General features: G+C 39.4%; 2 protein-coding genes across 3 annotated transcripts; both read left to right on the top strand.

The window, feature by feature from the left end:
• Nucleotides 1–314: 314 nt before the first annotated feature.
• Nucleotides 315–4,201, top strand: LOC117456124 (cyclin-dependent kinase 2-associated protein 1). 2 transcript variants are annotated; one of them, XM_034095875.2, is made up of 4 exons: nucleotides 315–477; nucleotides 2,346–2,446; nucleotides 2,916–3,042; nucleotides 3,579–4,201. In XM_034095875.2, the coding sequence occupies exons 1-4, from the start codon at nucleotides 450–452 to the stop codon at nucleotides 3,644–3,646; spliced, it is 324 nt and encodes a 107-aa protein (XP_033951766.1). In that variant the 5' UTR covers nucleotides 315–449; the 3' UTR covers nucleotides 3,647–4,201. The 2 variants fall into 2 exon arrangements, with proteins under 2 accessions (XP_033951766.1, XP_033951765.1); XM_034095874.2 differs by lacking the exon at nucleotides 315–477 and adding an exon at nucleotides 942–1,094.
• Nucleotides 4,202–5,165: 964 nt separating this feature from the next.
• LOC117456355 (M-phase phosphoprotein 9) lies at nucleotides 5,166–26,770 on the top strand. The gene is made up of 24 exons (XM_034096205.1): nucleotides 5,166–5,253; nucleotides 6,328–6,593; nucleotides 7,497–7,644; nucleotides 8,930–9,019; nucleotides 9,101–9,609; nucleotides 10,990–11,149; nucleotides 11,265–11,346; nucleotides 12,025–12,128; nucleotides 13,813–13,929; nucleotides 14,004–14,467; nucleotides 15,102–15,251; nucleotides 15,515–15,602; nucleotides 16,246–16,461; nucleotides 16,753–16,800; nucleotides 16,896–16,960; nucleotides 19,339–19,440; nucleotides 19,943–20,167; nucleotides 20,743–20,909; nucleotides 21,649–21,909; nucleotides 22,224–22,344; nucleotides 22,748–22,839; nucleotides 23,261–23,449; nucleotides 24,907–24,980; nucleotides 25,766–26,770. Exons 2-24 carry the CDS (start codon nucleotides 6,364–6,366, stop codon nucleotides 25,865–25,867), a joined length of 3,804 nt encoding a protein of 1,267 aa, XP_033952096.1. The 5' UTR covers nucleotides 5,166–5,253; nucleotides 6,328–6,363; the 3' UTR covers nucleotides 25,868–26,770.
• The last annotated feature ends 306 nt before the right edge of the window (nucleotides 26,771–27,076 follow it).

A 27,076-nucleotide genomic window follows, 5' to 3' on the forward strand; every position in this document is an offset into this window, starting at 1 on the left:
ATGAACAACAAGCAGCATGATCAATGCTTGCAAACACTTGCAAACAGCCACCTAAAATTCAAATATTTTGTGTAAGAAATACACGAACAGTGTAAATTGGAGATATTTTATGATAGATTTATTTAATTTTAGGATCAGTATGACATGATAAATAGAAAGGAAAGCACCAACTCCTCACCCATTGTTATCTTCATTTGTTAGGGGACATCCCACTGCTTCTCTGGGGTCAGAGGTCATGACTGTGGGCCAGGATTGGGCTAAACCTTGTGCTTGTGTGTCCAACCATGTGGTCAAAAGAGCCTGGTGGGACATAGTACAGAGGCATCTGTGGGAAGAGGAGAGGATACACAGCTACACTCCTTTAAAATATGAGTGGATCCTTTATAAACTCAAATTCTTCTTTTCATTTTTGTTAATGTAAAAGCTCTACAGATTCACTCTACGAAACAATGGATGCGCTCTCACAGACAAAGACAGGTACCTGCAAACAAGCTCGTTTTCTCATTTCAGAGAAAAAGTGTTAATATTTGCCTAAAACAAAAAGCGTTTACTCTCCTAACCAATCTGCATAAATGTTAAATGTAACCTTAAATCAAATAAACATACACGAAGTTAGTTATCTTGCTTTTAAACATTGGGGTTTGTCTCTAAATGTGGTGTAAAATCCAAAAGAATACTTAAAATGTGATGGAAAAAGTACAATCATACTTAACATGTTACCCTTTTAAACATCCCTAAATGTAATAAAGTGTTTTAAAAGTGTATTTTAAAGTAGACTTCCCGACTGATGTAGAGTAAAATGTGCTAAATGTGTGTGAAACGGCGGGTAAAATCCGTCGCTTGATCGTCGAAATCAGAATTTAACCGTTTTTCTTGATAACCCGCAATGGATAGTAGCAGTGTAAGAAAGCATAGTGGGTGTCAATATAAAGTGACGGCCATATTTGCCGGTGCCGCTGTTGTAAACAAAAAGTGAGAGACAGACGCTTCACTGAATTTCGGGTCATTTTTATTTCTTTAATTTACAATGTCTTTGGGAATGTCTTATAAACCCAATGTCCATCAGCACATTCCGGGAACTTCTGGGAACCAGGGTAAGGAGAAAAAATGGTGGAAAATCAAAGTATCCGTCCGTTAAATCGAGTGTTAAATTCAGGGTCTCGGAGAATACCTGGAGAAAGACCGTGTCTGTAGTTTTTGTCCAGTTATATATATAGGGTCAGATCCTGGGAGCTAGGCTAATTCATATCCGCCATTATTACTAATGTAAAAGAGCGCCATCCGTGCTATCAGCCGCTGAGAAAGACGGTTAACGTGAGAAACGACGAGGCGACGGTTCCTAAAATGCCGTTAACCGTCGCCCGGGGTCCTGGTCCCGCCGGGTGGGTGCCGTTTCACGGTGACAAAAATGTATCACTTGTGTCTTCTTGAGCCAGCCTTGTTCCGTTTCCTCCATGATGCTCCTCGGTCGGAGCTGCTGATTGATCTGCCTCTGAATTGTTTTATGACTCTTCGAGGACATCTCGCGTTGGAGGATGATTATTGCAGCCGAACAAAGCAGCAGGGGAGCGGCGAGGGCGGAGGACAACACATGCCTCGACTCTGGTGGAATTAAGGATTTTGATGTTTTATGTTCCACTAGTGGGAATATTATCACATTTAAAAAAATACTCCTGCATTCAGTATCTTACTCAAATATGATGAATGTAATGTGAAAGTAGGCACCTCATTATCATTGACTTCAATGCATCTTGGAGTCATTTGAATTGTATTGACAGCGTGAGAATATTTATTCAAATATAAATTAAGTTGTACTTTGTATGATGTGTTATTGTACGTAAAAATACCCAGCAGTACATCAAGTAATTGAAATGAGCTCATCCTTTTCCAGCTTCAAAATTAGAGGAATGTACAAATTATTGCAGCAATATTTATTATCTAACGATGTAATAACATGTGTTTCTAAAATTCATAATGAGAACTTTTAGAGTTTGAATGCAGGACTTATTCTAGTAACAACGTAAGGTTAATATGTAGTATAGTAGCTACCTTTACCTCACTATCGAAATGCTTCATCCACCACTGCTTACATGTTTTCTCTCTTTGTAACACTGTCATATATTTAACTTTTAGATTAATATTATTATTATCAATGCAGAAACATGTTATTTTATGCCCACAAAATATATTAATAAATTAGACAAAACGAATCTGAAGGTCTGATTTCAGTTTTTGGTCAAATTAGTGTTTTTAACTATTTTCTGATGTTATTGTCCATCTTATCTTAACAACAATGACAACAATTGATGCTGTATATCTAATGCCCTTTTGTGATTTTTGAACAGTTGGGAGCCTCCAGTCTCCCTCAGCAGCTAACCTGGCCACGTTGCAGTCCTACAGGCCGCTTCTGAGTGACTTTGGACCTCCGTCTCTGGGATTCTCACAGGTAAACTGCTGATCTGATTGTCACATATATTTCACTTCATTGACTTCCTATTTAAAGGAATGTTATACACTTCCATTAGTAGGGTACTTGCAAAAGACAGATAATGGTCAGTTGAAGCAAAAAAGACATACAACTGTTTCCAAGGTAGACTAGTACAACACATGACTAGTAAACTAATCTTGATGTGTGAAATTCAAGATGTTACTTTTAATTGCTTTCTCAATAATAATTGGAGGGGAAATGTTAATTTAATGAGATATTACAAACGTGTCTATGCTTGCCTGTTTTTTTCTTGCTCTTAGATGGTTTTCAAAGGATTATTGTAATGACATATTCCTTTCTTTAAAATAGACCTCCTTTTTGTAAGTTCTTACATTTTGCGTCACTTATTTGTGATCTTGCTACCTTCCGCATACCAAAATCAATGTGAAATGTGTTGAACCTGGCTTGTCTTTTGCTCTAACCTCAGGGCTCCAGTGGCAGCCAAGTGCCTCAGAACAAATATGCAGAGCTGCTGGCCATCATCGAAGAGCTTGGGAAGGAGATCAGGCCCACATATGCCGGAAGCAAGAGTGCAATGGAGAGACTGAAAAGAGGTAACAGTTAACCTTGAAATTAAACTACGTACTTATACTCAAGTAAAAATTCTTTGGTTAACAGTTCATTATTAGCATCTCAAAGACATGGATAGGAAACCAACGTTACAAACATGACTAGTTTATACAATATAACGCATTGCTGAAGATTAAACAACTCAACAGTTTATAAAGTATTCAAAATTAGCACAACTATAAACATCTACATGAGTAACATTTGACGTACACATTCAGCAATAATAATCCAAACAAATGATATTTATTTATATATTGTAAAACACTGGAAGGGAACATTTTACTGCAAAATGACTACTCTACTCTTCAAGTATATTTAGCTAACAATACTTCTGCTTAAGTAAGGGTGCAGGATTTTTACTTGCATTGGAGTATTTTCACAGTGTGATATCACTACTTTTACTGAAATAAATGTTCTGAATTCATCCTCTTTCATTGCCTGAAATGTAGAACAATTAGAGTGCACAACTTACAGTATATTACAGTTTGTTAATTTAAATTGTATTTGTCTTTCTTTAAAGGAATAATCCATGCCAGAGGGTTGGTGCGTGAATGTTTGTCAGAGACGGAGAGAAATGCGAGGTCCTAGCTGCCAACAGACATTCCTCCCTGCAAGAAGAACTAACAGAGTGCGTCTCGTGAAATAAAAAATAAAAAACTTGCATGGCACTTCCTTGGAGAAGAGGAAGTAAATGAACAAAGGATGGGAAAATCAAGCTCCTTGAGAGAAAAAAAAAATACAATAACACAATTCATGACTCCTGAGGGTTCTGGAGGATCATTTAAATCATGTGTGGGTTAGTGGAATTCATTCATATGTGTTTTTATGCCCCACTTTTGGGATCTTAGTTTTGACTTCATATTTAAAACATTGATTTGTGCATGTGAACAGGCCCGGGGGTTAATTGTAGACGGCGCATGGCTTGTACAGGGGTAGATGGAAAGACTTGTTTTTTGATAGTATTTTGGTCTGTTTTTCAGACCCTTATAACACACACGACTGTAAGTGAGTGAGGGGCAGAAATGTGCCAAATGCATCGGTTCATTCGTGTTGAGGTTGGTTTTGGTATTATAAAAAAGGAAAATGCTGTTACTTGCATCTTTGTATGTATTTATTACTCTGTGTAATAAATTGTATTTTCAATATAGTTGTCATTGTATGATTCAGTGCATTTCAGACATTCGTCATCCAGTTTTGATGATCACTTATGTCTACCCAACTTTTTATTATAGTGGTCAAGAAAGGGGACAACTAAGAAGCCACAGGGATTTTTATCTTTTTTTCTGTGGACATTCTTCATCTGACTTGCTTCTTAATTAAGATAATGACTCTCAATTTGTCTCTATGTTTAGGCCAGCTTCTTATATGGTAGCTTGATGCCGTTAGTGTGTGTAAATGTACGACTAATAGGACACTTGGATAAAAGCGCTACATAAAAGCAGTTCATTTCATTATTTTTTTAAACTGACAATGTAAAGACACATTTGTTAAAATATTAACGAGTGAACTGTTGACAGATAGGCCTGGGGTCCAAAAAAAACAACTATCAATATATATGTATATATCATTTTGTAGGGCTTTCTGTAGGATAATAGTGGTGGAAATCAGGATTACACACTAGCGTGATGGAACCGGATGGAACCCAATATTCCGGCATTAAAAGTAAAAGTGCACAAGGTTTCGGATTGAAGGGCCACAGGTTTTCTTACAAAATCAAATCATTTCATTGTAGTTAGTTTAAAATAATGATATTCACTTGTTCACTAGTTTATAAACAAAATCTAAAGCTGTGAATTTACCAGTAATTACCATAGGTAATTACACGCATAATATAAATATAATGGTTCAAAAAGTTGAATATTTTCTCTGACATGTAGTGGTATATAAAATGGAACTATTAAAGTAGAAGTAGCTCAAAAAATAAATTAAAAAACCAATAGAAACGGTGACAGAAGTTTTTCTTCTGTGTCAGCTTTTGTCCCAACATGTGTATACGTCTTCCCCCCCTAACAACCAATAGAAATACAGAATGAGAGGAACGACCAATAACGGCTATTACGGATTGACCAATGGCGTTGCAGGCTGTGAACGTTACAGCAGCCACAGATCACTGCAGTGCAGTAGCCAACCAGCAACCAGCTAGCTGTCTCGTCTACTCACAGAAATATGGATGAAACGATGATACAAGTCAACGGGTAACGTCAACTATTATTTTATCTATCTGCGCCATTATTTCTTCTATAAAAGAATGTTTGCATGTCGTTTTGTGTGTGTTATAATGCTACTGGCGCTGTCCAGCTTGCCTACGCTCTCCTTACAAACCTGTAATAAACCAACTTAGCTCAATTTAGCTAGCTAGCTAGCTAACCAATTGCCTGTCAGTGTTAGGTAGTTGTAGTTAGCATGTTAGCTAGATAACTCACCCAACCGCCCCCAGAGTTGACAGGCAACTTTAACGGGCTGCAACATCGGTGCTTGCTGGTTGACACCGTAGCTAAGGAAGCTAATGTAGCTGGCATTGTTTAATTGTTTAAACCGCTGCTGCATGGCTAATTATAGCTGTCTGTCTGTGTCTTGTTTATAGTGTTGATGGTGCTAAATTCAATTAAACATGGCCAGTCCAGACAAGATGCTCGTCACCCAGGAATAACAGTTCATGCTAGACAGAATAATCGTAGATGCTAATGTAAATCATTTACACATCTTGTGTATTTTTGTTAAGGTTTTGTTTAATTATTTAATTTTGACATCAGATGTATAGTTAGATATTTGACATGGAAAGAGTTCTTATAATGAGCTATAATAGCTGGGTTTTAAACAGCTACTTGTTGTTACAGTTCTATTAGATAAGATTATTACATAATATTTTACTTTTGATCCTCTGTGTGCTTGTGTGTTTACTTTTGTTGATTATTCTACTTTTGTATTGGCTTATAATGCATTTTTAAGTTAGATGCCTTCTGTTAACCTCTAGGTTTTATTTATTTAAATATAACCTGCACATCTTGCTTATTTGTTTGTGTTGTGTTATTGCTGCTTTGTTTTTGTTTTGCAAACAATCAAAATCAAGTAGATACAACAATATTATCATTGCACAGAGTACACAGTTTGAGTGATGGATCGTTAACACCCAGTTACCCCCATAGTGGTATAATTATCTGTTCTCCATAGATGTGTACAAGTGTTTATTTTAGTGCAAGCAAACAGGTGTGTGGATTTCCACATCACATGTCTGACTGCTTCTTGTTTCCCCCTCTCTTGGTTTCCAGCTGTCAGACTGACCCCCTCTGCATGGGCCCATAAACATGTCCACAGATGACAGTATCTCTGAGGATGCGTCCACCTCGGGGGCTTTGAGCCATTGCCATGCCAGTGCTGATGGGGATGTGGGTAAGGAGAGTGAGACCTCTTTGGTGTCCTCTGAGGGAACATCAGCCTCTGGGCTGGCTGTCTCAGAGGACAGACTCACAACCTCCCAAACAACAGGAGGCACTGTGGAGAACATGGACATCACACCAGCATGCAACAAGATCAGGTGCAGTAACTGTAAACATCTTACTGTATAGAGATCAGAAGTCCCTCCCCTTCCATGGGACCTTATTTCGGAAAAAGTATGTATTGAAGTCAATGGAGAGAGAAAGATTATCTTTCGATCCCGTTTGAATTGTGCCACAAATTACACATATGATGTTTGTTAATTTAAAAGATAATTTTGCAAGTAAAAAACAAATGTGTCGTAAAACTGTGAAGTAACACTTTGTTTTGTGTGAAACCGCTCAATGAACTACATCTCTCTCCCGTCTCGCACCACACACCAAGACGGCCGTCACGTTGGCACATTTCGCTTCTTTCTTTCAGAATGAGGCGAAAAGTATTAAACGAGGAGAAAATCACTACAAGTCTGGGCATGTTGAGAGCTGTACATACACAAAAGGGGAGTTAGTCGGTTCCGTGAGAGCCAGCATGCGGGACCGGGATTCTGGGATTTGTAGTCTTTCTAGTTGCGTATTTTTCATAGTCTTATATTTCAACAGTTTTACGACAAACTGTGACTTTTTTGACACGAAAATGATTTTTTAAGATTGACAAACATCATATGTGTAATTCGTGGCACAATTCAAACGGGATCGAAAGATAAGTTTTCTCTCTCCATTGACTTCAATACATACTTTTTCCAAAATAAGGTCCCATGGAGGTCCCCGGAAGGGGAGGGACTTCGCCACTCTATATGGAACAAAGTCTCTAGTGTCTTTGTCCAGAGATACAATATGAAACAGTGGCCAGTATATGTTTAGCAGCAGGGAATTTAAATATACTCTCTCATTTATCTAAGGACAAATGCAATTTTCCAGTAATGCGATAATATAGATCTTTCTTGCACATTTATTGAGTATTTAACTAAAGTATTTGATTTTCATATCATATAACTCTATTGCAGGAGTTTGTGTCTGAGCACAGAGGAAGCATTTGAGCAGGGGAAGAGCCTCCCATTCATCAACCCAAGCTCTCTTGAGACCCTCAGGGCTTTGGTGCAGGAGATCCAAAGCAGCGGAGAAACCGACCCTGAGATCTGGAAGGATTGTGAGGTAGGAAAATACCACAGAGTCTGAAAGGAAATCATTATTGCACTATGTGTAAATGAGAGTAAACATGAACACTCATGATGTAGAAAGAGAAGATGGGGTTAGCTGCTGTGGCAGTTGTTCTTGCGCTCTGCATTTGGCAGCTGGCAGCCTAATTTCTGAGCTGTCACTTTTATTTTTTGTGTGGATCACACCTGACAGTAAGAGAGACACAGCACCACACTGCAGCTGATCTTTTCAGACACTGGATGTGATTTGCAGTGAAGAGACAACTGTGATGCGCTACAACATAAAGACATTTCACTGCATAGTTCATCAGCCTTTTAGATTACATACCTGTTAAAAACCCCCACTATTTTCTCTTAATTAAAAGGCTCTTTCCTACATTTCTAGAGAGCTATTGTTTGATGTACATGCAAGCTGTATGCAGAATAGTTTAGTTTCAGAATCACATCTTTTATGTTTTATGCAGATCAGCTCTGCTCATTGGGTTTACATGGATTTACTAACATCGTTACTGCTGTTTTAATAAATGTATCTGTCAGCTGAGCTAATATATATTTGCCATGTTCTATATATACTAGGTAGGAAGTAGGCCAGGCACATGGTTCTGCATTGCAGTTCTGCATACATGAACATGTTCACGCATACAGGCTACACCCAGATGGTCCCTGCAGACTCTTGTGGCTCTGTGCACTACACATGTTGTATCATTACAACAGTTAAATTATACCCTCCAGACATATTTTAAGACGAAAACACTTGGAAATAAGATTTTAAGAAGTTACTATACCTCATTAAAGATCTTCAAATTGCGTCTGCTGCTTTTCTTTCCTAATTGAAAATCCATAATCTTTGAAAATGCAAATTCACTTCAAAACTTGAACTGCAAGATGTCTCATACTTCCCTGTGAAATCCATTCTCAGTAAATGTACGTGCATTCATGTTTTCAATACTTTGCATTTCACTTCTGGTTGAATGCTAAGTATTCTTGTAAGTTGCATACTGGAGAAAATCTCCCTCCAAACTTGTCGTCATTTAAAAAATCCATACGTTTTAGTACACATCTTAAGTTCATATATAAAATGAGCCCAGTGAACAAACTCTGCTCATACGTCATTCTGCACAGTGAAGGTCAAACATCCCGATGAGGTAACTGTATGTAAAACAATTTAATTGATTTAAACAGTGATTACATTTTTTTTTTATGGGTGTGTCACAACTGTTATAGTCCTGCTGTGAGAAGTGATTCTACATGACATTACATTCTCTTTTTTTCTACTACAGGGCCGATGGTTGCATCTGTTTCAGCTGGTTGAGAAGCAATACCAAGAGCAAATACTCGCTCAGCAAGAACAATACCAGTGCCAAATACAGGTAGGTCTGCGTTAGTCTTAGTTACTTACCATGGTGTAAAAATGTTTGTTCATGCAGTAAACCATGCTATTCTTTTCCCAGTTGATTCAGGATGAAATCAAAGCTCTGGTTCAGCTCCAGAACCGCCAGGCCAGCCTCCAGCCACACACAGAGTTCTCTCTAAATTCGATGACCAAAACTACCCCAAACAAAAAGGATTATATTTCCCCCCTCATCCCCAATGGCTGCACATTCTCCAAAAATGTGGCCAGTGACAATAACAGCCTGGCAGCCCCAGCCCTTACCACTTTTAGCTCCCCCTCACCTCCACTCCAGAGATCACAGACCGCCAACCATGAGGGGGAGCGGGCGACCACAGTGCTCAGCAGCGGGTACGGGACTCTGTCTGCATGGGACACAGCTCTGGAACCTGCAGGGTCTCCGGGGGAAGAGGAGGACGGTGTTCAAGGGAGGGACAAGCATCATTTGACCCTTAACTTTATAGAATACACAGAGACTACTTTGATTGGGGGTCAGCAGGATTTTACTCATGTGATGGCTCTCGGAGTGGATGAAACTAATCCACCACTCTACCAGCAGAACAACTCTGGGTAAGTTGAGGTTTTCTTTGGACAGACTAACCACAACTTCTTACGACATCATATTTACAGACACTGAAAAGTCTTTAAAAGCATTCAATTCAGTCTCTTCAAAAAAAGGCCTTTAAGGGTTTTGTATGGTTGTTTTAAATATTTGTATCTAGCGCGACATCAGCAATAATGTTAGTTGGACGTTTTTTTTTTGTAAGAACCATCTTTAAAAATGCATAGTTATATTCTTTCTTGTATATTAGGACTTTGAATTAATTAAGATAATATAAGAAAACATAAGCCTTTTAATATCCTTTAATTTTTGTCATTGGAGAGAATGCAGGTGATGAAGCAGAACCCAACCTCTCTGTATATATAGGATCAAACTAGTCATCATGCTCCCCCGGGAAGATGATTTTTTTATATATTGAAGTTAAAAGCATCAATCTGCTGCACTTTGAGAGCAAAATTAGGGACTAAATCTATGGATACATCTCAACAACACCCATGTGAAACAGAACTGTAAACAGATTTACTTTTTCTTTATGCATATTTTTAAATCACTGCCCTTTTAACCTGTATTTTTGTGTTACTGTCCTATAGTATGAGTTGGAATTATTTCATACCTGGTATTCTCTTGTTTTTTATAATGATCATTTAAAAGTGTGCCTTGGAAATACTTGTTCACATAAATGATTACCAAACCGTTTGAGACCCACTACTTAGACTAAAGTGAACTATCTAAACTCACTGAGCTGTAGTTATCAGCCTCTCCCTCCACCTCTTTCATAACAGTGCCTTATATCCGGGTGCTAGTGGAGCACGCTCGTGAACTGTTAGCGCTGGAGCCTCGCAGCGGGGAAACTGTGGCGCGCATAATTTGACAACTAAAGACACAGCTACGCAACATGTGTACGACTCTGAGAATCTGCAAAGTAGCAGCGAAAACATGGTACGGAGTTTCATTGATTTGGGCATTCTCACAATAAGCAAGTGGAATGGATTTGATAGTGAAGCACTGACACAGCGCTCGACAAAGAGCGGCGAGTGGATAGACCGATGCATGGACTTTCCGCATAGTAAAAGTGGGGGGGTCTAAACTAATCATTTTAAAGGTGGGGGGGACTTGCGACGCCCATGCACACAAATCAATATACACCGGAACCTATACCCAGGAATATTGTATGATGCGCAACACCAAGATATTGCACATATTTCCTTAAGGGTTGTCTGTTATATCCCCATACTTTGGCCTGCGTGACAACATTCCTTTTGGAATTAAAAATTACTAAAAAGTCCTAAATATAACTTGATAGAACCTACATAAACACTGTTTAGATTTAGGCAACATTTAAACTGAGAAATGATATCTATACTAAACACAACCTCTTCTATTGGCAGCACCAGCCAGCCTTTGACCTCCTGGGCCCAGAGGCAGAAACTCAGGCCCAAGAAGAGCAAAGCAGAACAAGCTTCATCCCAAATCTTTGAGTACCAGGAGCAGCCGCACAGAGAAGCCCATAAACAAATCCCTCTGGAGAGCTCAGACTTCCAGGAGCAGGTACAACTCACAAGTGGAACCAGATACAAAATCCCTGCCCTGCATCTGTAGTGTTTGTTGTAGCTGGTCTGATTACTTTCCCTCCGCTGAATCTAATCCACTTATCTTTACTCAGTTTCAGCAGCAACAATCGTCTGGGCTGTCGTCCAGCTTTTTCCCCCTGAGGAGGAGTGACAGCCTGCTGTCTGAGGCATCAGGTAACAATTCCCTGACTCAGACAAAACACACAACATCAAAGCTCGGCCCATGTCAAAAAATCACTGACAGTGTGAATGTGATAGAATGAACCAAAACAGGATATAATATTACATTACACGTGTTAAAGATGGAGCCTTGTTGTAATTACCACAAGTGACAGAACGATGGCACTGTTGTGCCACTGAGGGCTTTATTTGGAGGAATAATATGAATTCCCTTTTTTTATTGTTTCCTGAAGAAATTCACAAACATGTGTTCTCTTATCGTTAACAAATCCCATGAAAAAAATGTAAACCATGAATTCGGCTTCATTACTTGGTCTGTGGCTCTCAGCACCAAATACATTAAGTTCTTACTGTAGATGTTAAATCTTTTAAAACAGCAAAAAAAATTCTCTGAAAGCCTAGTCATATAAATACGGCTAGTCTCTATACTTTTTGTGGAATAAACAGAAGGCTATATTAGGCTTTACTACAGAGACAAAACTTGTTAGCTGATACATTTATAGAGGCTATGTAATTCATAGACAGTAAGAAAAAGTAGAATCACACTAGATTTCTCTTTTTAAAATGGTCCATATTAAGATGGCCATCACTGCCAAAAAATGAGAAAATAATAAAAAAAAATACTTGAATCACTGCCCTTTTAACCTGTACAGTTTCTTCCCTCTGTCTCAGGGCTCACTTATTGGCGTTTGCATGAGAGTGAACTGTATCACCCTCTACCCGACAGCTTCGACAGCGGTGCTTACCTCCTTCTGCAGGAGGCCTCCATTAGTCTTGTGAGTAAAATGTAATATTCACCTGGGGCCTCATTATAAAGCTTTGCGTAGGATTGACGTGGGAAGGTGGCTTACGTAGGACAAAGCAAATAACTACGCACAAAAATATTCCGATTTATAAAACACTGCGCACGCCTCATTATAAAGCTTTGCGTAGGATTGACGTGGGAAGGTGGCTTACGTAGGACAAAGCAAATAACTACGCACAAAAATATTCCGATTTATAAAACACTGCGCACGCACGTCCTACGCCGGTTTCCCTTTATAAATCACAATCAACTCGAAATGCGGCGCAGCTTTTGGGGGCTTCACATAACGCCCATATTTGCCAATAAATAGTCAAAGAAACGACCCGTATTAATATTCATTTTGACTGACTGCATGAAGAAGATCGCAGGAAATGACGACAGAACAGCTAAAAAAGACATCTCACACCGTGTCAGAGTTTGGTTATTTTGATCATCATATTGTTTGGTGGATGCAGTTTGAACCAGAGTAGCAGCATGGAGGTCGGATCGTCACCAAAATAAATAAATAAGTGGTCCGAAAAAGGTTCATGACAAAATAAATACACATAGCCTTCCTCAGGCAGTGTGTTTGTACCGGGGACAGGAGACCCCCCTTGATGAGAGACTGTAAGAAATGATCGGGGAATCCCTCCGGAGTGGAGTCATGACGACTGGATCTGAATTATTTTTTGTATTTGGTGGTTTGTGTTCCAGCTGTCGACCATCTGTGCGCAGCGTCTCCAGTGCAGCCTGTGCACAGCAACTCTATATCCACCAGTTAAAGGAAATAAAACGTATGTGTTGTGTTATATTAGCTGTACAATAGACCACACATGGTGTTCTTAGTTTCCACTCCTCCTGTGTTTTACGAGTGACTTATCAAGTATTGGCGAACGGCATAAAACATGATTAAACATGATGGTATATAAAACCATGCTCGTATCTACAACCTATTGAAATGCAAAACGGCGTCAGTTTAAAGTAGTTCTATCCTTCTGTTTACCGCATCATTTATGAGAATACATTTCTTAACAAGAGAAGATAATGGAGGGGTGATTTCCGTATTTATTTATTTCTCAAGTTATGTTTTTGTGTGCACTGAGGAGTCACAAACAGGCGTTTGTTTAATCATTTTAAGATTGGCTTTAATCCATTTGTGAAAATTAATTCTTCACACATGATAAATGAGAGGTAACATTCTATTTATGGTATTATTTCCACATATTTCTCTCCATTCTTCCTTCTGCCAACGGTGTTGCAGTTTCTCGTCTCTCCCGTTTTTGTGCATACCGCGTACGGATGGGTCAGAGTGTGCATGGTGCACATTTTCCCGTCAAGATTGTTTTTTATAAATCGCAAAGATTGCTTAGAAACTGGCGTACGCCATCTTTTGAGCGTACGCAACGTTTATAATTGAGGCCCCAGGGCACACGTGCATGTCTGATTAAGGGTCGTGTTATGAGTAGTAAATTGGGCCAATCATATGTTGCATTTAACGAAAAACGCTGGTGGTGATGGGCAAACCAATGAAATAGCGATTTTCTTCTAGGTATAAAAACACATTAGAGATACAATACCTTTTCGTAATTTGATATTTTGGTCAATATGTAAAGGTTTTGACCACCTAGCTGCTGGTTTGCTATGCCTCCCCCCCTAAATCTGAATTCTTCTTGTAGACCCCATCTCAGGAGCCTGGTCTGTCCCTCAAAGAGATCTATAACAACAAGCAAAGAACAGATGGTAAACGTTCAGACTGGGAAGGCTCTGTAACATCCAGTCCTTCGTCACCACAGGTACGTCTCACAGCTTCAGTGATCAGTGAACTCCTTGACTGTGTCTCTAACTAACCCACACTTTGTTGCTTTAGGTGTTGGACCCAGCTGCTAACCAGCGACAGTCAGATCGTACGTCTGGCTTCACTTCGCCCTCTCACTTCAGCAGCCCTTCCTTTGCCGCTCAGCCCCACGTGTACCCTAGAGTAGGAACCCCTGTAACCCCCGACAGCATGGTGGTGGGCAGTCCCAACCCTGGAGACACAGACTGCATCTCTGACACCTCCAGTGTTTCAGCTGCCGGGCCTTCCCCCTCTCATCAGCAGAACCCGTGGGGAAACGTTTCCCAGGCCGTCCTGTTCCCCTCCCAGGATCTGACCCAGCCCTGCTCACACACATCCAGCCAGCAGTGCAGGACCAGCGCCCCCTTAGCCAGCGAGGAGGAGGGTAGTAACACCCACACCAGCACCCTGAAGCCTCGTGCTGCCGCCGGTGCTTCTCTGCGGCCTCCACACATGGAGAGAGCTTCATCACTGGAGGATCCTGTCGTCCTTTCTCTGTGAGTGCTGCAACAACAGGTTGCAGTGTTTGTTCATACTGGGATGTAGAGCTGCAACTAACCATTGTTTCATAACGAATAAGCTGTTAATAATTCTTCTGGATTCATTGTTTGGTCTATTAAATAAGGATAAATGTCCATCCCACGTTTCTCAAAGTTAAGGTGATATCTTTTTAAGTCTCATTTTTCAGTCCTGATATAAAATAAAGGAAGAAATCTGGAATTATCTATTTTGGAGAGCCTTAAAATGTAATGTAATATTCCTTCAACAATAATATATTATGATTATTATAAAATACTTTGTAATACATTTCCCCCTGGATTTGATAATCAATGAGTCGACAAACAGTTGCTGCTCTTCTGGGATGTTCACATGCTTGATATCCAATAACTAGCTTCATTGAGCCCTTGTCAAAAATCATTTACAAAGTTAAAAAGTAACCTGTTCTGAGAAAGGACTTAAAAGAAAAAAGCATTAGCCTGGCCCTGGACCTGCAAGGCTTGAGAAATGTTTAGTTTTTTTCATTAAAAGAAGTAGTTAGCATCCTAATTACTCATGTCCTTGAGTCCAAATGAAGCTATCGACTCTCAACGGGTTCATTCATCTTCTTCTCTTTTCTTTTTTTCTCCCCAGACTGCGGCAGAACCTGAGAGAGAAGCACTCTCGACACGTGGCTGATCTGAAGGCGTATTACGAGTCTGAGATTCAAATCCTGCGAGACAAACTGAAACTCAGAGATCTGCCCCAGGATTTAGAAAGGAGCAACCAGGCCCTCGCAGACAGGTGTGCATTGATTCATTTCACTTGATATGATGCATTCATGAACATTCCTGAAAGTAACATTTTAATCATGTTGAATATAAAGGAAGAAATGCCACATGCAATTTTACATTAAATCTTCTTTGTGCTGATTAATTTTTATGATGCAAATAACTCATAATCAAGGTTATTAGATTTCAAGACACACACACGAAGGGTCCCACATTTCCCCAGCATCACATTTATTTTTAAACTCTGTGCTATTGTGATTTTCTGTTTATCGACAGATGCAGGCACCTGGAGAAAGCTCTGGCCGAGGCCACCAGACGAGTTCAAGAACTCGATGCAACAAACAGCCTGCTGGAGAAGAAGCTGGTAACGATCCTCAGATATCTATTTAGGGGTTAGAAAACTCATTTAAAATGGTACTGTCTTTCAGCAAGGACATCTTATTATTTATTATTTAAATGTCTAAAACCCAGAGCAATTTCACATGGTCAGTTTTCTTGACAGATTTACAGTGTCATTAGGATCTAAAAGCTATTAATGCATTTATTTACATTCATAAGCACAATTTAAAAAAAATAAGGAAACCTGTCAGATTTTAATTTATGTAGTTTATGTATTAAATACAACCTGAATTAACGGATGTCACTTGTCAAAATAAACTTTCCTGCATGTTTTTTTTCTTCATTTGTATATGATTTGTGCCTCAAACGGCTCTTTAAATCATTAAACGCAAGTCTCTGAAGTATGCAAACAACCTGTAATTAATCAAGTGGGGAAAGTGGCATGGACCCTAATTAAGTCATCTACTATAAAGCTCAGTGATGATGGATTATTAATAGCTTAAGTTAAGCACTCTATTAAAACCTGGACACAAATACAGTTTCATTTTATGTCTGGTTACACAAATATCTGCCAAATTATCTCAATGTCTAATATCGATATATTAAGCATATGCATTCAAATAAAATCCAACCATTCCTTAATTTTCTATGTGACTTTCTGTTTTCAGGCAGAATGGCCGGAGCGATACGCTGTCGCGGCTGCTACCGTGAAGTCCTTGCAGCAGCGAATGGAAGAAAGCAAACGCTCGGGCAAAGAGAAGGACGCCTCTGCAGCCCGTCTGAAGAGCCACGTACGGCAGCTGGAGGAGAAGCTGCTGAAAACCTGCAGGGAGGCTGAGGAGAGGGAGGCGAGGAGGGAGAAGGAGTCCAACATGCTGCAGGATGTGAGTCTGAGCTGAGAGAAAGAGACGTATATCATTGATATACTTGATAGCGAACTAGTTGTTCGCTAACATCTGAAGTTCCTCTTTTCACTGGAACCTTGCCACTATTTGTAATGATTTATTTGTAATATAAATAAAGTGTTGTTGATGTACTTTCAAATGACTTGAGAATAGGTAACATATCAGGAGGGAATAGGTTGATCCTGCATCAAGAAAAAGTTGCTCCTTATTATATACAATAATCAGTATTCTCACTGATGTTCTTTATGTTTCTGTTGTTTGGTCTCTCAGCTGCTTGGACAATATGACTCACTGGTGAAGGAGCACGAGGGACTGAAGGTAATGAATCTGGAGCGGATGATATACATTCTCTGTGATCATTTGATCTTGATTATTTCAGCTGTGACAAACAATATCACAATCAATCTCTACAGGGCAACCTGGTGGCAACGGAGAACAAACTTGACGATGCCACCGATCAGATATCAGACCTGAAGAGGTGAGTGGATCATTTATAAAGAAATTAGATTTAGATGTTGTATGAATTTTAAAATGTTAAGTTGTCTGTATTATTTCTGGTTTTGACCAACTCTTGGTATTAGGGATCAAATGATAGGAGTTGAAAAACAATTTGCTCTATTGATTAAGGGTCACAAGATGCTCTCTTTGCCAACAGTTTCAATTCGTGACCATGTTAGAACAATCTCACTTGTCACCAGCTTGAGCTTCGATATCAGGGAACATGTTTTTATTATCCTTGCAAGAATGGAAGTTGTCATCACATACAGGCATATGATACAACTAGTTCCCCGAATAGTGTCCTTCACATGCTGATTTACAAGAGAGGGAGTATCACAGTCACAAGATGCAGGAATACCGGTTCAAAGCAGTATTCAATGTTTTGTTCAGTGAGCGAAGGCCCACGTCAGAAATCATCATGCTTGTCTATCTCCCTAGGGGCTGAATCATCATGTTAATCGTTGTCCCATAGCTATCATATCATGTTCTTCTTCGAGGTAATCATACATCCTGTTACGTACACAGCTACAGTTGGGCCTTTGTTATCATGTGCTACTCTGATATTAGAAGAGTACATTCAGTATTTTCCCAACAGACCCTTCATTTATTGATCCTCCTACTATTCAAATGTGGTTCCTAATAACAAGAACTAGAAGTCAGAGTTGGTAATACCTCACTACACTACTTCACAATACTGTATCACTTTAGTAGTAGCTTTCTGAAGCTCTCGACCTTAAAGGACCAGTTGGAAAATAAAGTTGCTCTCTTTATTGCTGATTGAAGACTTACTCAACTGTATAATACACATCTTGTCTTGAGCAGATGTAGTGATGTTTTTGAATAATGTTAAAAACACAAACAAACAACACAGACACAAACAAAGAACTTCATGGAGAGCAGTGGTTCTCAAAGTGTGGTCCGTGAGCACCCCCTAGTGGTCCGTGAGTATATTGGTAAAATTTCACATTTGAAATAAATTAATTTATTTAACTTTTCCGCACCCTCGCGGGAATATCTCCGCAATGGAGCGAGCTTAAGTTTCACTTTCGATTGCATGATATAGCCCAGATAACCACCTTCATCACACATGTTGCCACTTGTTTGTACCATTTTCAGGCGATTTGTAAAAAACTATGTGTTTTTGGATATTTGTGGAGTGAAGTGGTCCGCGAGTGTTTTTTTATTTGTTAAGTGGTCCTTGGTATGAAAAAGTTTGAGAAACACTGATGTAGAGCGATCTCTTGGCAGCTGTCGTATGGCTATTAGTTTCAGGTCTATTACGTTGTCATTGGCTGGCTCCAGCAGTTTTGTAAAAGAGCTGCAGTGGAGGTTGTTAGACAGCCGGGCGATCGAGAGAATGAATCCATAAAGTCTAATGATGGTCTCTGTGCTGTCGAAAGTAGATAATAGCATCGGCTGACACTATGCAGCAACCTTCCATCGCAGTTTCAGCTCTGCCTGCAAATTGGCACCAATCGAGGCAGCGCCATGGACTCTGCATCAAGTCGATTCAGGGACAGATAGCAAGCTACAGCTCGCAGGACATCAATACGGATGTCATAGGAGGGCTTAAATACTGAAAGTAATAACCTGGAGGGAAAAGGCAAGAAAAAAATGGAGATATGTATATGGTCTTTTAACAAGAGGGAGTAAATCTGGAAAATTAAGATATATTTTAAATGTACCAAGGATGCGAGAGAAATCTAAGATAAAATGCAAAAGACATGTGTCACCAGCACAGCATTTTAATGAGAATTTCTTACATTTAGCCAACTCTAGAGACAAGATATATCCCAGAAAAGACGCATACAATTAGGTTGTGACCTGAAGATCCTTCCAGGCATTTCAGTCAAAAAGCAAAGTCGATATTAGGCGCTCAAAATGGAATAAGCAGTAAGATATGCGAGAACATTTCCAGCTTCAGGGTCTGATGGAATCTCATAATGGAGCGCCAAATGCTGCAGGAGAAGATTTTTAGCAAGGCCTGTCAGACTCTCACAGGAGACGCAAATTAGAGCCGGATCATGACAGCAGAGAGAACGTATGATAACCCAGAGGAGACAAAGTGTGGATAAAGGTCCTATTACCTCTGTGCAAAGGGAGAAATGTTTTTTTGGGAGTCTAATTGACACAAGAAAGAATACCTCCGGATGCTTTTACACCATGAATTATTTACACCTGAAAAATGCATTTGTTACTACACTTCAATTATCTTTAATTTGTTTCAAAAAGAAAATGTTATTATTGATTATAAATGTTAGATTTTTTTAGCATACCCTTTTGAAAAGTAGTCGAGAGAAAGTCTCCCAATTTTCTGCATCTTCAATTCAATGTCTTATCTCCGCTTGTCCCCCTCAGAGTCATCTCCAAACTGGAGTCTCAGGTGAAGCAGCTGGAGCACGAGAACCAGGCCAGAGCTCGATACTCTTCCCACAGTAACACACAACCTTCTGGTGCTGGGTATGCACGTACTACAATCTCTTTTGTTGCATTACTACAGTGGGTGTTATTGGCTGATTATATATCAGCCTATAACACAAATACTGTCGGAACCTAAAGGGAGAAATGTGTGCTTTTAGATTATAATTCATCTGGGATGCTACACAATACAAGAGCCTGCAATTGAACAAAACACATGTTAATAAATCAGCTGCTGCATATTTAACGACATGTAAATGTTGCTGCAAATGTCAGTGGTGTCCGGTTGGATGCTGGAGTGGTCAATACTAGTAACAACACCTTTTACAGTATGCAGGCTATAGTTGGATGCATTTGTCTCCTATTCTCCCACTGGTGTTCATTAAGCACAGACAGCTTAGAGGGGAACTAGTTCTACTGACCTTCTTTCCTTTTGACAAGAACTAATAACTATTTAACGAATACAAACTGAAAGAAAGAAGGAAAAACCGGATACATTTGAGCTGTATGTGCCTGTATTTGAATTTCCTCTACATTTCCACAGTCTCCTCCACCATCCTGACCTGCTGATGTCCCCGAGTAAAGGCAAGGCAGAACCAGATGTCACGCGCAGGAAATCCCCGTCTGAACAGCCGAACAGCGGCAGGAAATCTCCATTCCTTCAAAACAACCAATCCAGTATCCACAAGAAGTCACATTATCCATTTAATGATCCATCATCGGGAACTGGAAGCTCTGTGGAGAGCTCTTCAGTTGGGGGGAGCTGGAGGTAGGTTTTTATTGTATTAGCGTTTTTTCTACCAAAGTTATTAAACATGGTTCCTCCATTTAAGCAGTGGTGGACATTAGCTAAGCATCGTTACTCAAGAACGGCACTTAAGTACAATTTGGAGGTACTTTGAGGATGTTCTTTGAGGATGTTCGTAATAAGGTATTTCCCCCTTTTCTATCCCACTTTTTACTCCACTTCATTTATTTCTTATTAAGACTAATATTACAAATATAATCAGCACAAATGTATCATGAATTGAAAGGATCAACTTTATTGACCATTTGGTGCTTTAGCTCCACCTTTACCCGCTGCAACATTAAAGTGATGATCATCAATGCATCATTTTAATCCAATAATATAATATACTGAATATTGTTCTGGGAGGCCCTTGGGTGGGAATAAGTACTAATACTTTGTATTTGGTGCTATTACTTAAATACTTTAACCATGGTAACATTTTGGAGGCACAACTTTGACTCTGAACAGAGTATTTCTACACTGTTGTATTACTGCTTCTACTTAAGTAAAGATACTTTGTCCACCTCTGGATTCAACTCTTTTTTGTTCTGCAGGTGTGCGTCCCCCCCGGAGTGTGAGCAGTCTCTGCAGCAGCAGCACAGGCAGCAGGAGCAGAGTCAGCGGGAGTCCGGCCCCAGGGAGGGGTCCTCCGCCCTGACGCCCATGATGAGGGCCCTGATAGAGCTGGAGGAGACCAGAGCCACAGAGAGCCGGGCCCCCTGTAAGAACAGCCCCACCCCCTACAGTATGCCTCACACTCACAAGCCCTGATAAATGCTCCAAATGAAACGCCATGTCCAACTTCTAATTTAAACATGTGTTAATGAGGTCTCATTACACTTGGGGCATAACAGCAATATTCCTTCCATACATAACGTTGCATTTTAGGATAGGTGTCTGGCTTCTCCCTGCAGCAGGAGAAGAAGGGAACAATGGCTGCAATCAGTTTTATACTGTAGTACAGTATAGCATGATTGTACAATTAAGTGGCTGCCACCGAATCAAGACACATTCTAGTGGTCAATCTCAGCAAAGCCTGACATGTTTCTTAATATAAACTAGAACCATTTTTTTTACCTTTAAGAAGACACTGCTCTTAACGGAATTATGGCTGAACCATCCGAATAGAAACTTGTATAAAAATAAGTAATAAAGGATAAGAAGAAACATCAATTAATCCTGGGGTGTCAGAATATGTGCATCACATGTCAGAAAAGAGTGAATAATTAACCTTATCCTAACCCCGAAGGGATGCCTTCAAAATTGATTAAGGACTAACAAACAAAACAAACATTATTTAATTTAATGATCACATAAGAAAAGAAACTGATAGCCTCTTGTGGGCCTTGTGTATTTCGCAAGTTTTATTTGTTTGTTTTGTTATTTGTGCTTTTATTTCCCCCGAGAGATAAAGGCCATTCTAGGCATGTTTAACCTCACCAAATGATGTTTCTCTGCAGGGGTCGGCAATCAGAGGACCACTGTGGGATTTGTGGAGCGGAGACACAAAGAAGTGCTGCAGACCGAGAGGGAGGGGGGAAAATCTGGAGAAGCAGCCATAGCTGAGCCCAGAGGAGGAGGAGGAGGAAGAGGAGGAGGAGGAGGGGTAGCAAAGAAAAGAGCTGCAGCTCTCCTGAGAGCTCAGAGGAGTCTGTCTCCAGACGGCCACAGATCTTCCTCACTGCCTCCAGAACATCGAAACAAACCAACAACTACCCCCAGTATGTCCTCACAGGCTCTTCATACACATATTATCAACAATTATCTTATTTACCGGTACACAACATCAGGCTCAGGTTTCAATGTATTCTGGAACTCTTTTAGAAGTTTTTTTAGAGTTGTTTTGAGGACCTTTTTTGTTTTCTTCCAAGCATACATACACATGTGCACGTCATTTAGACTTGGACTTTGAGGCTTTTTAATGTAAACATTTGAAACTGCTGAAACCCCCTGGTGAATGTATTTTTCATTCAATGGTTAGTTATTGGTTAGTTATTGTTTTAACTAATGCCATGCTCTTCTTTTTTCCATCCAGCCAAGAGAGGAACTTTACTGATGCCCAGGTCTGCGAAGTCCAGTCCCAAACGCTGCCCCTCTGAGAACTACTCCACTGCTTTTGGTCACCTGATGCCAAGAGAGGCACACATGCACAAAAGGTGATTAACACACAACATGTTATCAGTTCTGCAAGTTAGATTAGGTGATCGAAGCAAAGTGAAAACTGCTATAATATCTCAAAATGTTGGATGGATTGTAGAGAACATTTTGCACATTTATTAATTCCCTCTACATTTGCTGTCGTGAAATTGTGTTAATACTTAAAATACAACAGGAGAGTGATGACCACCCTTGTGCACAATGTGCAACACTGCTTTCTAAAATGTAAGACATAAGACATCTTGCTTACAAAAAACCCAAATCATTCCTTGCTTGTTAAAATGAAGTCTAAGCATGAACCATAAACAGCTTAGTGAGCCAGTGTTAGAGACATAACTGTCGATTCTTGACCACTTTTGAAAAAAAAAATCTATTTTGAAAACAATCTAATTTTGTCTACAGGACTGATGATGACGTTGACCAGAGGCGTGATTCATTCCACAACGGCAGTCCCAGGAAGAGACTCCAGTTTTCCTCAGCAGACAGAGAAGATGGTAATTTAGTCAAGCTCTAGTGGTTTTAAAAGTAAATGTGGTATAGAAATTAAATTCTTATGGTTGGCCCGATTTCTTTATGCTAATATTTTTGTATTTCTGTCAAAACAAGTATTTGAGCAACTTTTAAACGTTTATCCAGTCTTTTGGAATTAATCTACATTTTCTACATGTTTATAATGAGATATAACAATTTCAATTTCTAAAATGGTTTGCTGTTGCAGGACAAAGTCGGTCAGAGTGCACAAAACTAAATGGGAAACAATACATTTGATCAATAAAGTGCAAAACCCAAATATACACAATATAAACTTTAAGGTGTTTTCTACAGTGTGCTTCCCTTATTGACATAAATGTGGTGGATACAAATAAAGTAAATATCTGCTCACATGGAGGATCACACTCTGCTCCTCTCCCTCAGACCTGCAGCAGTGCTCGGCCAGTGTTAACCTTCTGGAGGGAAACCCCCAGCTGGGCTGGGAGGGGCTGGGGGTCTCTGGTGTCTCCGAGCTGCAGGACTCCTGCGAGGACTCGCCTCCGTTTCTCCTGGACAGATTCCACTCGCTGACTGAGGCCGAGAAACTGTTAGATGAGCTGACGCAGGAGAAAACTGCAGGTGAGGGCTTTTTATATCTCTGTGAGAGGAGCTGACTCACAGATCATCACACACAGCGTTGAGCCACTCGTCCACCAGGGTTACGTAATCATTCTCATAAAAAGTATAAAATGTTAGGCTTATCTATCTGAGGCATTGTGTTGAACAAAACGATAGCAGAAAGTGATCAAATACATGTACCAGGTAAAAAAATAAGGACTAATAACAAGATCAAAGAAAACCAAACTTAAATGCATCAACCTGAATGTTAAATCATTTTACAAATTAAAAGGTAAAAACATTTTAACATTTTAACATTCCTATCTTTTCAAACTCTTTTCCTGTTGCAGTCTACTTGATATACGTTTCGATTTCTTAAAAATATCATTAACAAAATCAAACCAATGATTTTCCAATGGCTTGTTGCAAAACGTTATGAACATCCTGCTAGAAAGGAATGAATAATGGTCAAAAGCAAATATAAAGAATGTTCTGGGAGAACCACACTGTCTCCAGCAGTTAGAAGATTTGGTAATGAGTTTTCCAAACAAAGCTCAGTTCATAAAACAGAATTTGAAATGTTCCATTTACATCACATATTTCCGCAAAGGACATTTACTCACTTCCGCAGTGAAGTTCAGTTTAAAGAGCTTTTTATCTCTGACACACAGGCCTTAACAGTGCAACTCTAACGGTACGTCCACACAGCAGCTTTAAACAAATCTTCCACCGCTTCCAACGCTTCTCTGCCCATTGACTTTGAATGGGGATGACGTCACTTAGCCTCGCTTTTCGCCGAACTGCATTATGGGGGAGCGAAGCGAAGATTTCCAGGATTTTCAGGATTCAAAAGTTGAGCAATGTTCAACTTTTGAAGCTGAGCTGGAAGCGTCAGCCAATCAAACACGTTTATGCAAATCTGACAGTAGAAGCGCTAGCCAATCAAACCGCGTGTAAGCAGGGAGAACCAGACCGCAGTTCATTTCCTCATATTCCAAACGAGAAATTACGGTAGCAAATCACCCGGTTCTTTACGACCAGAACTATTACCGGGATACAAACCGGAGGAACCAGGCATGGAGGGAGGTGGCAGAGACAGTGGGTGAAACTGGTAGGTTTTCGCCTGTTTGGGGAGTTTATATATATATATTGCTCGCATAAAATCCCCGGGGTTTTTTGGTTTGTATGTCGGGGGCGGGAGATTCATGTGATTGGTTGTTGGTCGCGTTGCTCGCAAAAAATCCCCATGCTTTTAGACACGCCCAGCTCCAAGATTTTCAAGATTTTTGAAAAGCTGCTGTGTGGACGTACCGTTAGCTGACCTCTTATGTAACACAGACTTCATTGTTTTTACACCACTCCTAAATGACTTCTATTTTTGGTGAATGTGAAAGCATTCAGCACATGTCATCTTCCCGGTTGTTTCATCAATATGATTATTTGTGGTGCTAAATGCTAACTTGTGTGTGTTGTGCAGGTTGAGGCAGCTTTGAGTCGGATGCCCGGAGCCGGAGGGAGAGTGACTCTACAGACCCGGTTAGATGAGGTGAGACGCCAGATATATTGATCATGTTCAAACACTTTAGTTTTTTTTTAAAGTGAGAGCTAAAGGCTAAGTGGATAACTTTTTTTTTAACCAATTGTTGATTGTCAAGTTTCTCAAATGTGAGGAAGACTGCTTTTCTTAGTTTGATATAATTGTATTATTTGATATTTTGGGGTTTTAAATAAACACTTAGAGGTCACATTGCGCTCTAGGATATTATAATGAGCATTTTTCAAATGTATTTCCCTTTTTACATTTTATACACCAAACAAGTATTGAATAAATTACTTCATTTTTTATAAAATGTTCCCCCAGTACAAACCTGTAACGATTAGTTCAGTATATACAAACACAATGATTGATTGATTGATCCAAAATCTTATTATTAGTTATTGTTTATATATTTTCTAAATGATCGATTGAGTTTCCCATCATGAAACGACTGTGAAAATCTCTTGTAGATTTTTGCCATTCAAGGGCTTTGTTTTCATTCTTAATTCATGGGGTTAGTGAAATGTCAGGGAATCACCAAAAACAATTAGCATTCATCCTCTGAACTCCATAAATGTATGAGCACATTTTTATGGCAATCCCTTCAAAAGTTGTAGAGATATTTTAACCAAGGTGGTGGACTGACAAACAGATTGCTATCATGGCTAAAAAGCTGCTAATCTTTCAGTTTGAAGAACAGAAACCAGATCATTTATTACATTTTTGCTTCATAAATAAATGAAACTAATAACCAATCATCCAAGTAGTTAATTGTCTTCTCTTTCTCCTCCCAGGTGGCCTTAGAGAACCGTCTGGAGAGGCTGAATCGACAGCTGGGATCTCTCCGCATGACTCTGAAGAGATTCCACGTCCTCCGCTCCTCTGCCAACATATAGCAAAGTCTGTATTTTCTCACCACAGTAGAGAAGCTACAACTTTCATACACTGCACTGATTGTCTGCCTGTGCCATAAAACCATCTGTACAAAGACTCCACACCATCTTTTTATACGTATATCTCTGGGATATTTTTATATGTCTGAAAGATATTTCCATTTTTGGAGTATATTTTTAGAAATGCACAGATTTGTAAAGTCGTTTACTTTTTTAGTCACAGAAATATTAATATGATATGTTTTACTTGCCATATTCAGGTGTAGATTTTTAAATCTGCCATGTGAATGAATAATCAAAAAGGACTTTCCAGCAGAGACATTCATCCACTCGGGAAATATGACTGCCATTTTAATTAATGTGTCAATGAACATTTCTGACGTCGAAGGTCTTTGTTTTATGTTTTCGTACATTTTTAACATGTTTATTTCTTTTAAGAGTCGTTTTTTTCTATTTGCTTTGGACCAAATGTATGAAACTTGAAAAAATTATTTGTTTACTTGAATCAAAATCGCCTTTTTTCTTTTGTTTACTTTCCATTACTACTTGACACTTTCCTTGCTTTATGTTTCATATTTGTTACAGGACTGGACGCTCTGTATTGGAGTTCATTGTAAAATCCAAACCAGCACACTTTCAGTACACACACACACACACACACACACACACACACACACACACACACACACACACACACACACACACACACACACACACACACACACACACACACACACACACACACACACACACACACACACACATTCTTTGTTGTTTCTTGATCTATGCTTGTGCATGGAATCTTGTGCACTGCTTACTTTTGCCATGCAGTTTTCAACAAGACGTGAACTTCACTGGAAATATAATATTGTTGTTGCACAATAAATTAAGATTTTTCGATAACTACTTGGAACATTGTTGCTGTTATTATGACCGACTTACAAATGTTGAATGTCTTTGACACAAATATTACATTATATTTTTGTTTATGAAGTTATAGAAACCCTGGCTGTTTTAATAGATCCTTTACTTAATTAAGCAAGAACATGAACCACACTAAAAACAATTGCCTACATGTAAAAGTCCTGGATTATATGCCCCACAGTCAAAGAAGTCATTATGCAGAGTTCGAAAAAACTGATTTATATCACTGGATTATAACGTTGTATGCATGAATGTGTCCATTATGCCTACATATTATAATGTTGCAAC

The sequence above is a fragment of the Pseudochaenichthys georgianus genome, chromosome 12 (assembly GCF_902827115.2).
Source record: "Pseudochaenichthys georgianus chromosome 12, fPseGeo1.2, whole genome shotgun sequence".
NCBI classification, from domain to species: Eukaryota; Metazoa; Chordata; class Actinopteri; order Perciformes; family Channichthyidae; genus Pseudochaenichthys; species Pseudochaenichthys georgianus.